The sequence below is a fragment of the Ananas comosus genome, unplaced genomic scaffold (assembly GCF_001540865.1).
Source record: "Ananas comosus cultivar F153 unplaced genomic scaffold, ASM154086v1, whole genome shotgun sequence".
Classification (NCBI taxonomy): Eukaryota; Viridiplantae; Streptophyta; class Magnoliopsida; order Poales; family Bromeliaceae; genus Ananas; species Ananas comosus.
In genome coordinates this window covers 1-15,558 of record NW_017890522.1, presented here as the reverse complement: position 1 = coordinate 15,558, position 15,558 = coordinate 1, and the positions used below count along the sequence as shown (strand labels likewise).

Here is a 15,558-nt window from a genome sequence, read left to right as displayed (position 1 = left end):
ATTTTATTTATTACCACTATACATGATAGTAGATTGCTTGGTTATCCAAGTTGCATCCTACTTCGAATCAAAAAATACGTGAGTGTATCCTAGTAACCAGTTACCTTCCACAAACAATCTGCTAAAAAAAATTTTAAAAAAAAAAGATCAAGAAAACAAAAATATCCCTAGCTATTGCTCATTAATATAAAATATTTCATGCACAAGTTCTTGTGCACCTAATTTTCAAGTAACCACCCAAAATCATAGTTTCTAGACGTAATGAAAATCTACAAAGTCTTACAAAGGACGGCAGAGATGAGGGTGCGAACACTCTCGATCGATTGCCAAGAGGGGGCACGACGCACCACATGCAAAGATAAGATACGCCGGGTGTGTGAAGAACTTCATCTACTTCTTTGATGTGCACCATGAGACAGGTCAGAATCGAAGGGCAGTTAATTCGTTCGGAAGCATTGCAAGTTCAATTTGGCGGACGGCATCGTCGAATGTGCTTGCAGGTGCATGGCCGCCCTGTATCCTGTGGGGGATCTGCGCAAAATGCCTTAGAAGATCGAAGAAATGTGCGCGACATGCTAACGCATCGTGTTACCTCCGTTGAGGATCTATAGTTTGTGCTCTTTGCCCCACAAGGTGTATGAAAGAATTGTTTTGTAGTGTAGTTAGAAAGCTAGTTTTCCCATGATATATATTTCCAACTTTTGTTTGCTTCCCTGCAAATTAAACTAAGTTTGGATGAGCATAAAATATTTCTGATTTAATTCTGGTCGATGTTCTGTAAGTTCTCATCTTTCTTGTTTTTGCAAAAAAAAGGACTTTGGTTCATTGGTTAAGGAAGCAATTTTTTTGGTTCAATAAACCTAGTTAACAATGAGACAGTACTTGGATTTGGTTTAATCAAAGTTCAATACACCTCATCTTGCACTAGCAATTTTGGGTTGGGTTTGATAATTCCATTTGTTAGTTTCTAAGGATCAGTTGCTTACTCACTTTAACTAAGTTAGGTGCTTCAAAATTAATCAAATTATTTTTCTTGACCAAATTTTTAAATAAAAAACAGTTGGTGCATGAGATGTTGTTGAGACAGTTCTGTTTAATTAGGAATAAGATTTTTTTTTTCTAATTTCGTGTAATATAATATAAATATGGTCAAAATAAAAAAACAGTATGAAAATTTTCTTTGAAAAGGAAAAAAAATAAAAGTGAAATTTCCTTTAAGAAGAAGACTTTTCAGTTAAAGCCGTTTTGGCAGTTAGGCGAAGCTGTTCAACTGTTTTAAACGGACCAATGGCGTTGCAACCCGCCAACTTTGTCACCCTGGGCCCACTTATATATATCACTCCTCCCTGCAGGCCCCGGGAACCGCCACGTCACGTCAACGGCTTCAGAACTGTATTTCTTTGAATCTTTGACCATCTCCAAAGAATTCATCTACTCCCCTCCTCATCCCTCTCCCTCTTTCTATCTCTCCACCTCCACCATGGCCAGCGCCGGGGATGCTGTCTCTCTCTCCACCTCCACCATGTCCGACGCCGGGGATGACGAAGGCGACAATGTCATCGCCCCGGCCAACTGGCTCTCCCTCCCGTGGGATCTGCTCGCGCGGATCCTCTCACGTCTCACCTGCTCCGTCCACTACCTCCGTGCGGTCGTCGCGTGCAAACAGTGGGCCGACGCTCCCCTCCCCACCCCAGACCACCTCCCCGTCCAACCCCCCATCGCCTTCTTCAGCGAATTCTCCAGCCGTGGACCCTACTACAACCCCGCCACTGGCATCTACCGCTACTTCCCCGGCCCGCCCCTCGACTCCTACTGCTTCGGCACCTCCCACGGCTGGCTCCTCCTCCTCTCCCCCAACTCCTTCATCCACACATTCAACCCCGTCACCTACGAACGCATCTGGCTCCCCCCACTCCTCACCGCCCCCAACAGCATGCTCCAATTNCCCCATCGCCTTCTTCAGCGAATTCTCCAGCCGTGGACCCTACTACAACCCCGCCACTGGCATCTACAGCTGCTTACGCGGCCTGCCCCTCGACTCCTACTGCTTCGGCACCTCCCACGGCTGGCTCCTCGTCCTCGGCTCCAACTCCTCCATCTACACAGTCAACGTCATCACCTACAATTACGTTGGCCTCCCCCCCCTCCTCACTGCCCCCGCCAACATGCTCCAATTCAACGCTGAAACATACCCCCACTACCGCGTGTTTTCGGACCCGCCTGGCGATCAGGAAGTGCATGGCGCCGTACCGGTGATGGTCCGTCGCAGGGACCTAATTCGCTTATCCGTCCTCTCCTCCGACCCAGCCGAAGACCCGAACTTCACTGTGCTCATCGTCCTCAACCACATCACCAACAAATACCTCTACTGCCGGAAGGGCACCGATGCTGCGTGGGCCCCGATAACTCTCCCCCTCGCCGACTTCCAGTGCTCCGACTTAGCGCCGACGAGGAACAAGAAAATCTACGCCGTCGACGGCAAGAAGGAGGCCCTGATCGCCTTCGATCTCTCCGACCCAGCAGGAAGCATTGCGGTCTCATCCTACACAATATCCGGCGTGCCGCGACTGCCGTCGCCCGACGCCACATTCCTACTCGAGTCGGCCGACGGCTCGCTGCTCCTCGTCAACAAGATCTGGGAGGTGCGTGCCGCGCAGTACGACGCCGTACTTGTCGTGTTCAGGCTCGACCTCTCCGCACCGCCTCAGGCGAGGGCGCTGCCGGTCGCCGATATCGGTGCAAGCAACGCTTTGTTCGTCTGCGAGGGGGAGTCCAGGTGCGTCGACGTCAGCGCCTTCCCCCGCGCGTTCTCGCCAAACCACATCTACTTTTTCCGTCCGTTCTACGGCTACAAGGCAGGGCAGGCGTTTGAGGCCGAGACGATCGGCATCTTCAGCTTGGAGAAAGGCGAATTAACCGCGGATTCGCATCGTTTACCGCGGGGTTGGCCATGTGTTATCCTGGGGAAGGTTCGGTGGTTGTTTTTCAATCTTAGGTTCATTCAACGATAATATAGAAATGGCCTAGACTTTTTACGCCCCAGCGAATTAAAGGATGGTTAGAACAATTTACAAGTATCTGCCACTCTCTCCACTGTTTTCATGCTGCGAACAACTCGATGTTGGTTTTCTTAATTGTACTGGGATAATGGACTAAGTATAAACAAAATTAAGATGATAGAGAAGTACTTCTGAAATTAGGAACGCGGTAATTTGCGGTTTATCGGGAGGAACCACAACTGCATCAAAGATGTGCACTCCTTGTGTATCATCATCTGATGATTCTTACCTGGCTATTCACGAAAGATTATTATTCCGGATCTTGGTGAGGTAGTGACAGTGATTCTTAAATATCGTAGAACAGAATACGATTTGATAAGTTAGAATGTAATAAAAAAAGCGAATCAAGTTAATTCAATTCTTCATTCTTTAATTAAGAATTAATTAATTGTGCGCGGTATTAGGAAAGGATGCAGAGAGAATGGACAAAAAGAAATAAGAAGATTTTTTTTTTTTCTTTTGAGAGGATCAGAATTTGATATGACTATTACAGAAAAAACTAGAAATCAGAAAAGAAAGAAGAGAAATAATAAAAAAAAAAAGACGACTATTTGAGATAAAATTTTACTGTTTAAAACTAAGTTACATTATTTAGGTCAAAGTTGTACTCTTTTAAACAAAGCTGCACCATTCATAACTAGTTTGAGATTAAATTGTATCATATTCAATAGAAGTTACATTATTTGAAAGTAAGTTGCATTAATTGAAATTTAATTAGAATCATTTAAAACTATTTGAGACTAAATTATAACTTAAGTCAACATGTACCATTTAAATTTCAAATAATATAATTTAGGGTATGTTTGGTTCATGATTGGAATAAAAATGGAAATTAAATAAAATTTGATTGCTTTGGAATGAAAAATGGAATGACGAATCATCCAAAAATTTTTGGTTTATTATTGGAATGGAAATCGGAATGAAAATTTAAAATTATTGAGAGGGGGTTTTGATTAAGAGAGAGGAAAGTGACGAAGGAAGAGGAGGTGGGTGTTGGTGAAAGAGAATTTTGAATAGTTCAATTTGGAATGAATCAATCCGGGATTTAAAGCCGAATTGGATCATAAATGAATTTGGTCATTCCCATTCCGGAGTGGAATGGGAATCAAAATTCGATTCCTATAAAACAAACGACAACTATCAAAATTAATGAATTCCATTTCGATTCCATAGTTTAAAATAGGTGACCAAATATGCCCTTAGTGTCAATTAGTGCAATTTCTATTTTGTATGATATGATTTAGTTTTAAATGGTTATAAATGATGCAACTGAGCCTTAAAACTTAATTTCAAACAATGCAATTTTGTCTCAGAGAATATAATTTCTTGTTTGTTTTCCTTCTCAACTTTTTGGTCTTTCCTGTAGCGTCCACAATACATAATGATCTTTCCAGCGGAAGAAAAAAGAATATATATATATATATATATATATATATATATATATATATATATAGTCCCACTGGGATTTTATCGATAGCACTAAGTATTTGGTGCTATCAAGTTTTCTGCCGTTAGATTTATCTTTTTTATCATTTTCATCCGTTCGATTACACTATTCAACCAACCACCTACTAAACCCCTAGGGGGCCCACATCATCCTAACATCGCATCTTTTAATCTAAAAGCGAAAAGCTTAATAGCACAAAGTTATTGGTACTATTAATATAGTATTCCAGTCTAGTTATATATATATATATATATATATATATATATATATATATATATATATTCTTTCATCTCTATATATTTTTTTTTTTCGTTATTGCACCTCTTTTCTTGCCATTTGTTGCAGCCAATACCCCCCTCGATGCCCTCTCCCATTCGTCCTCAAAATCTACGGCACCATCATTGCTATTGTTTTTTTTTGAAAAAATAGGTAGCAAGCTACCTGCTTCATTCACCCTTTATTGTAGCTATCATTGCCATTGTTGTTGCCATCTTTAGCTACACCCTTTATTGTAGCCTTACCTTTGTAATTTGTGCCATATATGAGCCGGCGTCAATAGAGATGTAGGTGAGATAAGAGAGAGAAGCATAACATCGACGTTGGAGAAATAGAGAAGGAAAAAAAAGAGGAAGAGAGAAAAGAATATGAGTATTTTGCTGCAAAATATAAAAAGATAGCTTTTTTAAAAAAAAAAAACCTTAAAACCAGTGAATTATTTAATACCAAAAGGCCTAATGTGATTTAATTTTATTGTTTTATTTTTGTTGATTGAAGACATAGAGGACACACAAGGGTAAAATGAATTTACCAAATGTTTCGTGGTATGTACTTTAGCAATTGTATGTATATTTTGTAATGTATACAGTTTTAGTTGAGATCCTATTTAGATTTAGAAATATTTTATTCGTATATTCTTTTAATTTTACTCAAAATATATAATTAATTAAATATTTAATAAATTAGAAGTGTAATTAAATTACAGAGTAAAAAAATTACAAATTTATCGTAAATTAACATAACTAAAAATGAATGCACATAAAAATACGATAGCTATATTATGATAATGGGCCCAATTAATTTTTGCTTTTAAGTTGTTTCTCAATATTAGAAAGGCCAATGTGTATAAAAAATTTCCTAGTCTAGAGCTTTTGAAAAAAGGGCCAATTTGTATAAAATACTCAAAATATTCTAACTAACTTTTCTCTCTCTTTGTTTTTTTTTTTTTGTCCTTTTGTTCTTTCTTTAATTTTCTCTCTCTGAAAAGGGCAGCAGAGGTGGAGGCAATTAATCCACCTTGCCACTGTTTTGCGCGCTCTCGCTCTCGTCTGCGCACCCTCTCTATACCTTCCTCTCCTCCGATCCCATCGAGGTCATGCCGCGACCTTCTTTTCTTTTTCTCTCCGACCCTCTTCCACCATCTCCCTGGCTCTTTACAACAGTACAGAGGACGGCGTCACGTCCTCTTCATCTCTTTTTTTTCTCTTTGACCCCTCTCTACCGCCTCCGTGATCTTTCACGATGGTAACGAGAACAGTACCGCATTCTCTTTCTCTGCCTTTGCCGGTGCAAGCACTGACGCCGGTGATGAGAAGGAGTACGCGAAGTGAGTATGGTTGAGAGCGAAGCCGAGAAAAAAAGATGCAGAAAATAAAAAATAAAATAGAAAGAAAAATATTTTTTCTACAAGAAAAATGAAAAAATAGAGAAAAAAAAAATATGATGAAGTTGTACTGTTTCAGAAAAATGTTGCACTTTTTACAAGAAATTTACACTTTGAAAGAAAAATTATACTATGTTGGATGAAAGTTGTACTTTTTGAACGAAAGTTGTACTTTTTGCCCAAATATTACACTGTTTTTTCTCATTCTCTTCTTTTTTCTCCTTCATCTTCATTTTTGTGTGTTTCTTTTGCGTCCACCGCTTCTTTGCCTCCCTGTTTACTTTCAAAGAGCTGGAAAGACGGTGGAGGAGGGTCGGAGAGGGAAAAAAAAATGAACCGCAACGTGGCTTCGGTGAGGTTGAAGGCAAGGAAGGTAGAGGGAGGATGCGCGGGCAAGGAAGGGTGCACGGGCAAGGGCGTGCGGAACAGAGGCGAGGCCGGCCGCCTCTGCCTCCGCAGTCCTTTTCGGAGAGAAAAAAAAAGAAGAAGGGAGAATAGAAAATAAAGGTATTTTGATAAGTCTTCTGATAATCCGGCCCGAATCAGCAAAATTCAAAAAGAAGGCCTGCATTTGCAAAAGCTCAAAACTAATAAATTTTTTATGCAAATTGGCCTATTAAAAATAAAAGTGTCGCGGACTAGGTCGGGTTTGAATAATTGATATACTGTATCCGTACCCTAAAAAGAAAAATGAGTAGAAAACAAAAAATATATCCTACCCATTTAACTTTGGATCAGGTCTGGCNCACGATACGGCACGGTAGATACGACCCGTGCCGATGGGCACTTTAATCCTTGCCATGGACCTAATCGAATCTGGGTAATTGATATACTGTACCAATACCCTAAAAAGAAATCGGTGAGAACCCTACCCAATTAACTTCGGGTTCGGTCCGGTCTGGGTATTTAAGTTACTAATATACCCATCGGGTTTATGTGAGCAAGTTTGAGTAGTGACTACTCGTATACTACCCGCTTAAGACTGGAAACGGGTCGGATACAGGTTGCATCTAGATGGTGTACGAGTACCTGTATGCACATATTATTATAAATTATTAAATATTTTATGGACAAACCATAAACCTCTCACTATAAAAAATCTGCGTTCAAAGTAGTTGCACTTGAGTCCAATAAAATTCTTTCAAAAAAAAGAGTAAACAGCGCGATTAGGGTTTTCACTACGAGGAAAATATACATGACCCTTCATCTATAAGTCAATCCTATTGAAATTGATTCCTTAACTTCAGTTTTTTTTATTTACTATCAGGGATTTGTTAGACAGAGACCGGGTCCAAATCCGGGTCTGAGTCTGGATTTCTTCCGGACCATATCCATTAAAAGATCATATTCGGGTTGGATCCAAATAGGATATGAGCATAAAATATCTAGACTCATATCTAAAACTTTAATAGATAATTTTTTTATTTATATATTATTTATTTTTTATCGGGTTTGATTTGGATCTTAGTAGGATCTTGATAGAGTCCAAGTTCGATATGGAATATCGGTATTTTGGACCGTTTTAATTGAAAAGAGCCCTATAATGGCGGGACTTATTATAAAAAAATATATCAAAAATGGACTTTCTATCGTAGAAAGCCCCTTCGGCAGGAAAAATTTTAGAATGCAACGGGTATATTAGTGACGTGGCGTAACAAATCAATCAAATTAATTCTTTTAAGAATATATGTCATGATTGTAAAAAAATATTTTTATTATACTTTTATTTGAAAAAAATGAATGTGATTGGCTTATTATTGATGACGTGGTGCAAGTGTGACAGTGTAGAATTCCTCCTTTGGCAGTTACCGCGAAATTCCACATCACAACCTCGAGATTAGTGCTAGCCAATGGCGTTTTAATCCGCCGACTCACTTTGCCGCCTCGGGCCCACTTATTATATGTAATGTAATGCGTCTTCAAAAATTTTATTATGTTTGAATCACATCATAATATTTATTAATTAATAATAATTATTATATTTTTAATAAAGAATATAATAAAAATATTTTTTAAATAATTATAATAGGATAGATATATTTAAAGAAAAATTAATCTAATTAAGAGGTGATGCTATATCAGTTATATTCGAGATACATTTTTTATATATATATTTTTTCATTAGTAGAGAGAATCTTCATCTGGACGTCAACGACTTCATAACTGTTTTTCTTGAATCGTAGACCATCTCCTAATAATAATTAATCCACTCGCCTCCTCACCTTCTCTCTCTCTCTCTCTCTCTCTCCACCTCCAGAATGGCCGACGATGCCATCCCCACGGCTGTCTCTCTCTCCACCTCCACCATGGCCGACAGCGGTGACAACGACGGCGATGCCATCCCCGCAGCCAGCTGGGCCTCCCTCCCACGGGATCTCGTCGGGCAGATAATCTCCCGGCTCACCTGCACCGTCCACTACCTCCGCGCCGTCTTCGCTTGCCGCAGGTGGGCCAATATGAACTTCTCCTGGCCTGGCCACCGCCCTCTCCAACCCCCCGTCGCCCTCTTCTGCGAATTCTTCAGCCGCGGCCCCTACTACAACCCCGCCACCGGCATCTCCTACTACTTCAGCCACTCATTACAGGCCGTCAACGACTCCTACTGCTTCGGCGCCTCCCACGGCTGGCTCCTCCTCCTCGGCACCGACTCCTTCATCCACACATTCAACCCCGTCACCTCCGACTTAGTCACCCTCCCCCAACTCTTCACTGCCCCCGACAGCATGCTCCAATTCCCCGCTGAATTATGCGGCAACTATCTAGTGTTTCCAGACACGTCCGGCAATCAGGTAGTGCCTGATGCCGCAGCGGTGACGGTCCATTGCAGGGACCTAATTCGCTTATCCGTCCTCTCCTCTGACCCTGCCGACGACAAGAACTTCACGATGCTCATCGTCCTCAACCACATTGCCGACATATACCTCTACTTCCGGATGGGTGTTGATGCTGCGTGGGTCCCGATAACCATCCCCCTCGCCCACTTCCACTGCTCCGACTTGGCGCCGACGAGGAACAAGAAAATCTACACCGTCGATGGCAAGAAGATGGCCATGCTCGCCTTCGACCTCTCCGACCCGGCCAGAAACATCACTGTCTCATCCTACACAATATCTGGCGTGCCGCGACCGCCGTCACCCGATGCCACATTCCTACTCGAGTCGGCCAATGGCTCGCTGCTCCTCGTCAACAAGATTCGGGAGGTGCGCGCCGAGCCGTACGACGCCGTATTGGTCGTGTTCAGGCTCGACCTCTCCGCACCGCCACAGGCTAGGGCGCTGCCGGTGGCTGATATTGGGGCCGGCAATGCTTTGTTCATCTGCGAGGGGGGGTCGGGGTGCTTCGACATCAGCGCCTTCCCCCGCACGTTCTCGGCGAACCACATCTACTTTTTCCGGCCGTTCCTAGGCTACGAGGCAGGGCAGGCGTTTGAGGCCGAGACGCTCGGCATCTTCAGCTTGGAGAAAGGCGAATTAGCCGCAGATTCGGGCCGTTTACTGCGGGGGTGGCCATACCTTAAATTGGGAAAGGTTCGGTGGTTGTTTTTCAATTTCAGGTTCATTAGATGGTATAATATAGAAATGGCTTAGACTTTTTACGCCCCAGCGAAAGGATGGTTAGAACAATTAGAGTGGAATTTACAAGTATCCGCCACTCTCTCCATTGTTTTCATGCTGCAAACAACTCGATGTTGATCTTCTTGTACTGGGATACTGGACTAAATATAAACGAAATTAAGATGATAGAAAAGTTCTTTTTTGGTCACTTTCACTTGGCCATTTATTTTGCTTATCAATATTATTCATTCAAACTTATAACATACTTTTCTATTGAGGCTTGAATGCTACAGATGGTAGAAAAGAGGTTACTACGTACTATCATCTTTTTGACTTTTAATAGAACATGCAGTTTGGGTTTTGGTGATCATATTAATTTTTATGTATAAATCCACAAGTAAAACTTGATGGCACTAGTATTGTGGAACTCTAATTTTTCAAAGAAAATAGCAATGTTATTTATTTATTACTACTGCTATACATGATAGCCGATTGCTTGGTTATCCATGTTGTATCCAACTTCGAATCAAAAAATGCGTGTGAGTGTATCATAGTAACCAAATAGCAAAGTTTTGGTCATTTTTTTTGACCAAAGCTTTAAATAAAGAAACAGTTAGAGCATGAGACGTGGTTGAGATAATTTTGTTTCATTGGGAATAAAGTGTTCTTTTTTCTAATTTCGTGTAATATATATAATTATGGTCAAAATAAAAAATCAGTATGAAAATTTTCTTTCAAAAGGGGGAAAAAAAAAAAATAATTGTATCCTTTACGAAGAAGACTTTTCAGTTAAAGCCGTTTTGGCAGTTAGGCGAAGCTGTTCAACTGTTTTAAACGGACCAATGGCGTTGCAACCCGCCAACTTTGTCACCCTGGGCCCACTTATATATATCACTCCTCCCTGCGGGCCCCGGGAACCGCCACGTCACGTCAACGGCTTCAGAACTGTATTTCTTTGAATCTTTGACCATCTCCAAAGAATTCATCTACTCCCCTCGTCTACCTCTCCGTCTTTCTATCTCTCCACCTCCACCATGGCCAGCGCCGGGGATGCTGTCTCTCTCTCCACCTCCACCATGTCCGATGCCGGCGATGACGAAGGCGACAATGTCATCGCCCCGGCCAACTGGCCCTCCATCCCGTGGGATCTGCTTGCGCTGATCCTCTCCCGACTCCCCTGCTCCGTCCACTACCTCCGCGCGGTCATCGCGTGCAAACAGTGGGCCGCCACTTCTCTCCCCTTCCCCCACCACCTCCCTGTCCAACCCCCCGTCGCCCTCTTCAGCGAATTCTCCAGCACTGGCCCCTACTACAACCCCGCCACCGGCATCTACCGCCACTTCCGCGGCCCGCACCACGACTCCTACTGCTTCGGCACCTCCCACGGCTGGCTCCTCCTCCTCTCCCCCAACTCCACCGTCTACACAGTCAACCCCGTCACCTACGAGTGCATTGGCTTCCCCCCCCTCTTCAACGCCCCCGCCAACATGCTCCGATTCAACACTGCAACATACCCCAGCTACCACGTGATTCCCGACACGCCTGGCGATCAGGAAGTGCCTGGCGCTGTACCGCTGATGGTCCGTCGCAGGGACCTAATCCGCTTATCCGTCCTCTCCTCCGACCCCGCCAAAGAACTGAACTTCGCTGTGCTCATCGTCCTCAACCACATCGCCAACAAATACCTCTACTGCCGGAAGGGCGTCGATGCTGCGTGGGTCCCGATAACTCTCCCCCTCGCCGATTTCCACTGCTCTGACTTAGCGCCGACGAGGAACAAGAAAATCTACGCCGTCGACCGCAAGAAGATGGCCATGCTCGCCTTCGACCTCTCCGACCCGGCCAGAAACATCAATGTCTCATCCTACACAATAACCGGCGTGCCGCAACCGCCGTCGCCCGACGCCACATTCCTGGTCGAGTCGGCCGACGGCTCGCTGCTCCTCGTCAACAAGATCTTGGAGGTGCACGTCACGCCGTACAACGCCGTACTTGTCGTGTTCAGGCTCGACCTCTCTGCGCCGCCGCCGCAGGCGAGGGCACTGCCGGTGGCTGATATTGGGGCTGGCCACGCTTTGTTCGTCAGCGAGGGGGGGTCGGCGTGCGTCGACGTCAGCGCCTACCCCCGCGCGTTCAGGCCGAACCACGTCTACTTTTTCCGGCCGTTCCACAGCTACGAGGCAGGGCAGGCGTTTGAGGCCGAGACGATCGGCATCTTCAGCTTGGAGAAAGGGGAATTAGCCGCGGATTCGCGTACTTTGCTACGCGGGTGGCCATATCCTTTGCTGGGGAAGGTTCGGTGGTTCTTTTTCAATCTTACGTTCAGAGAATATATAGCAATTGATTAGACTCTTTAGGCCCCATCCCTTGGATGGTTAGAACAATTACACAGGAATTTACAAGTATCTGCCATCCTCTCCAGTACTGTTTTTATGTGATTAAATTTTTTGTTTCTGCGAACTCGATCTTGGTCTTCTTGTATTGGGATGACGAACTAAAAGAAATTAAAGATGATAGACAAGTACTTTTTAGGTCATTTTCTCTTGGCCAATTATTTTGCTCATCAATTTTCTTTCAAATCCATAATATATATATATATATATATATATATGAGTCCGGCTACTATGCTATTAATAGTACAAAGTACTTGGTGCTACCAAGTTTTCCGCCGTTAGATCTACCCTTTTAATCATTTTCACCTGTTAGATCATACTATTCAACCAACCACTCACTCAACCCTAGGGGCCCCATATCATCCTAACCACACATCTCTTAATCCAATGGTCAAAAACTTGGTAGCACCAATGACTTGGTGCTATTAATAGCATAGTAGCCTAGTACTATATATATATATATATATATATGGGTTATTTGCATACACGTCCCTGTAAATATAGTGAATTACGAAAATATCTCTGCAAAACGGAAACTACATAAGTTGTCCCTGCAAAAGTCCTAAGTTATACATATATGTCCCTCCGGTTAACATCTGTTAGTGATCCGTTTATTTTTTAACAATGGATTCGTGAAATGACCATTTTACCCTCTCAAATATATCCTTCCAAAAGTCTTCCTCTTCCCCTTCTCTTTCTCTTCCTCTTCGGACCGTCGAAGCGGACGATGGCAGCGGTGGCGGCGGCGCGAGGTCGGGTTCGCCGGCAACGAAGAAGAGGAAAGAACGCCGGGGCACCGGAGCTCTACCTAGAGCTCGTCGCCCTCAACGCCGTCTCCTCCCTCGTTGGCCTCCTCGGCGCCGACATCGCCGTCGACGTTGTCTCCCTCCTCACCGACCTCATCGATGCCGACGTCCTCGGCAACCACGACGACCCCGCGCACGCCCTCGTCGCCGCCCTCGTCGACAACAACGCCCTCAAGCTTCTCGTCCAGAAACTCGCCCGCCTTTCCGAGGCCGACCCCGACGAGGTTCTTCTCCCTCACCGGTGATGAAGAAGAGGAAAGAGAAAGAGGAAGAAGGAAGAAGGAAGAAGGAAGAAGAAGGGAAAAGAGGAAGAGGGAAGAGGAAAAGGAAGAGGGTTCGCCGTCGTCGTCGCCGTCGCCGCCGCATCTCCTCGCCGGCGACGAAGAAGAAGGAAGAGGAAGAGGAGGACGAGGAAGAAGGGTAAATAAGTCAATTCACACTATACTTAACCATGGTTAAGTATTTTAACCCTGGTTAACGAAAAATTTCTAACAGATCTGGACGGCAGGGACATGTCTGCATAACTTAGGACTTTTGCAGGGACAACTTATGGAGTTTCCGTTTTGCAGGGATATTTTCGCAATTCACTATATTTGCAGGAACGTGTATGCAAATAACCCTATATATATATATATATATATATATATATATATATACAAAATGAGGCTTGAATGTTATTGGTGGCAGAAAAGTAGTTACTATTATCAACTTTTTTACTATTAGACGAATATAGAGCATGAACTTTGAGCTTCAGTGATGGTAATATTTATGGATAAATCCACAAGCTAATTAAAAAAGATGATAGCAGAAAACTCTAAAAAGTTTTCAAACAAAATAGCTTTTTTATTTACTACCACTGTATAGGATAGTAGATTGCTTGGTTGTGGATCCCACTTGGAACCGGAAAATGCGAACGAGTGCATCCTAGCTAGAAACTAGTTTACCTTTCACAAACAATATGCTCAAAAATTTTTTGTTTAAAAAGATCAAGAAAAAAAAAAACCACTAGCTATTGGCAGGGTGTCAACTAGCGGAACACGAGTCAGCTAATTAAAGCGTCGAGCCAAATTTTTCGGCCGTCTTTGCTCATTTATTAACGAGCTGAATACGAACCGGTTTATGTGTAAGAATTTAAAAAAATTAAAGAAATATACATTGAAAATAAATATATAAGTTCGTAGTCTTTATCGGAGCCAAACAGCTGGATTGCCACCCTAGCTATCGCGCATTAGTGAGAAATATTGAGTGCGCCGGTTCTTGTATGCCAAGAGGGCACGACGCGCAACATGCAAAGATAGATAAGGTACACTGGGTGCACGCAATACTTGACGTCCTCATCCGAAGCGACGATGCCCGAGTGGCCGAGTGGGTGCGACTCCGGTCCACGATCCTCAAGAGAGCGGCGCGCCGCGTCACGTGCGCCCGCACCCTCGTCCTCCTCCGCGCCACGTGCCGCAGGNCACCATCTCCCTGGCTCTTTACAACAGTACAGAGGACGGCGTCACGTCCTCTTCATCTCTTTTTTTTCTCTTTGACCCCTCTCTACCGCCTCCGTGATCTTTCACGATGGTAACGAGAACAGTACCGCATTCTCTTTCTCTGCCTTTGCCGGTGCAAGCACTGACGCCGGTGATGAGAAGGAGTACGCGAAGTGAGTATGGTTGAGAGCGAAGCCGAGAAAAAAAGATGCAGAAAATAAAAAATAAAATAGAAAGAAAAATATTTTTTCTACAAGAAAAATGAAAAAATAGAGAAAAAAAAAATATGATGAAGTTGTACTGTTTCAGAAAAATGTTGCACTTTTTACAAGAAATTTACACTTTGAAAGAAAAATTATACTATGTTGGATGAAAGTTGTACTTTTTGAACGAAAGTTGTACTTTTTGCCCAAATATTACACTGTTTTTTCTCATTCTCTTCTTTTTTCTCCTTCATCTTCATTTTTGTGTGTTTCTTTTGCGTCCACCGCTTCTTTGCCTCCCTGTTTACTTTCAAAGAGCTGGAAAGACGGTGGAGGAGGGTCGGAGAGGGAAAAAAAAATGAACCGCAACGTGGCTTCGGTGAGGTTGAAGGCAAGGAAGGTAGAGGGAGGATGCGCGGGCAAGGAAGGGTGCACGGGCAAGGGCGTGCGGAACAGAGGCGAGGCCGGCCGCCTCTGCCTCCGCAGTCCTTTTCGGAGAGAAAAAAAAAGAAGAAGGGAGAATAGAAAATAAAGGTATTTTGATAAGTCTTCTGATAATCCGGCCCGAATCAGCAAAATTCAAAAAGAAGGCCTGCATTTGCAAAAGCTCAAAACTAATAAATTTTTTATGCAAATTGGCCTATTAAAAATAAAAGTGTCGCGGACTAGGTCGGGTTTGAATAATTGATATACTGTATCCGTACCCTAAAAAGAAAAATGAGTAGAAAACAAAAAATATATCCTACCCATTTAACTTTGGATCAGGTCTGGCTACTATCCTGGTCTAGCTACTATCCGGGTCTCGCCTTCGACCTCTCCGAGTCCGACTACTATTCGTATACTACTTGTTTAAGACTTGGTATGAATCGGATATGGGTTGGGTCTAGATTGAATATGAATATCCGTGTATATATATATATATATATATATATATATATATATATATATATATATATAA

General features: G+C 43.3%; 3 protein-coding genes across 3 annotated transcripts; all 3 read left to right on the top strand.

Moving 5' to 3' along the window:
* The first annotated feature begins 1,480 nt into the window (after positions 1–1,480).
* On the top strand, positions 1,481–3,011 carry LOC109703783. Its single transcript, XM_020224498.1, has 2 exons — positions 1,481–1,902; positions 1,976–3,011. Exons 1-2 carry the CDS (start codon positions 1,481–1,483, stop codon positions 3,009–3,011), a joined length of 1,458 nt encoding a protein of 485 aa, XP_020080087.1.
* A 5,413-nt stretch (positions 3,012–8,424) lies between these two features.
* On the top strand, positions 8,425–9,753 carry LOC109703781. The gene has a single exon (XM_020224497.1). It carries the CDS (start codon positions 8,425–8,427, stop codon positions 9,751–9,753), a length of 1,329 nt encoding a protein of 442 aa, XP_020080086.1.
* A 1,001-nt stretch (positions 9,754–10,754) lies between these two features.
* On the top strand, positions 10,755–12,068 carry LOC109703780. Its single transcript, XM_020224496.1, has one exon. It carries the CDS (start codon positions 10,755–10,757, stop codon positions 12,066–12,068), a length of 1,314 nt encoding a protein of 437 aa, XP_020080085.1.
* Positions 12,069–15,558: the final 3,490 nt, after the last annotated feature.

Bases quoted from the DNA above. Each gene is read 5' to 3' on its own strand.
- LOC109703783 (XM_020224498.1), top strand. From the start codon at position 1,481: ATGGCCAGCGCCGGGGATGCTGTCTCTCTCTCCACCTCCACCATGTCC. The intron at 1,903-1,975 runs GCTCCCCCCACT...CGAATTCTCCAG, and splicing joins GTCACCTACGAACGCATCTG to CCGTGGACCCTACTACAACC.
- LOC109703781 (XM_020224497.1), top strand. From the start codon at position 8,425: ATGGCCGACGATGCCATCCCCACGGCTGTCTCTCTCTCCACCTCCACC.
- LOC109703780 (XM_020224496.1), top strand. From the start codon at position 10,755: ATGGCCAGCGCCGGGGATGCTGTCTCTCTCTCCACCTCCACCATGTCC.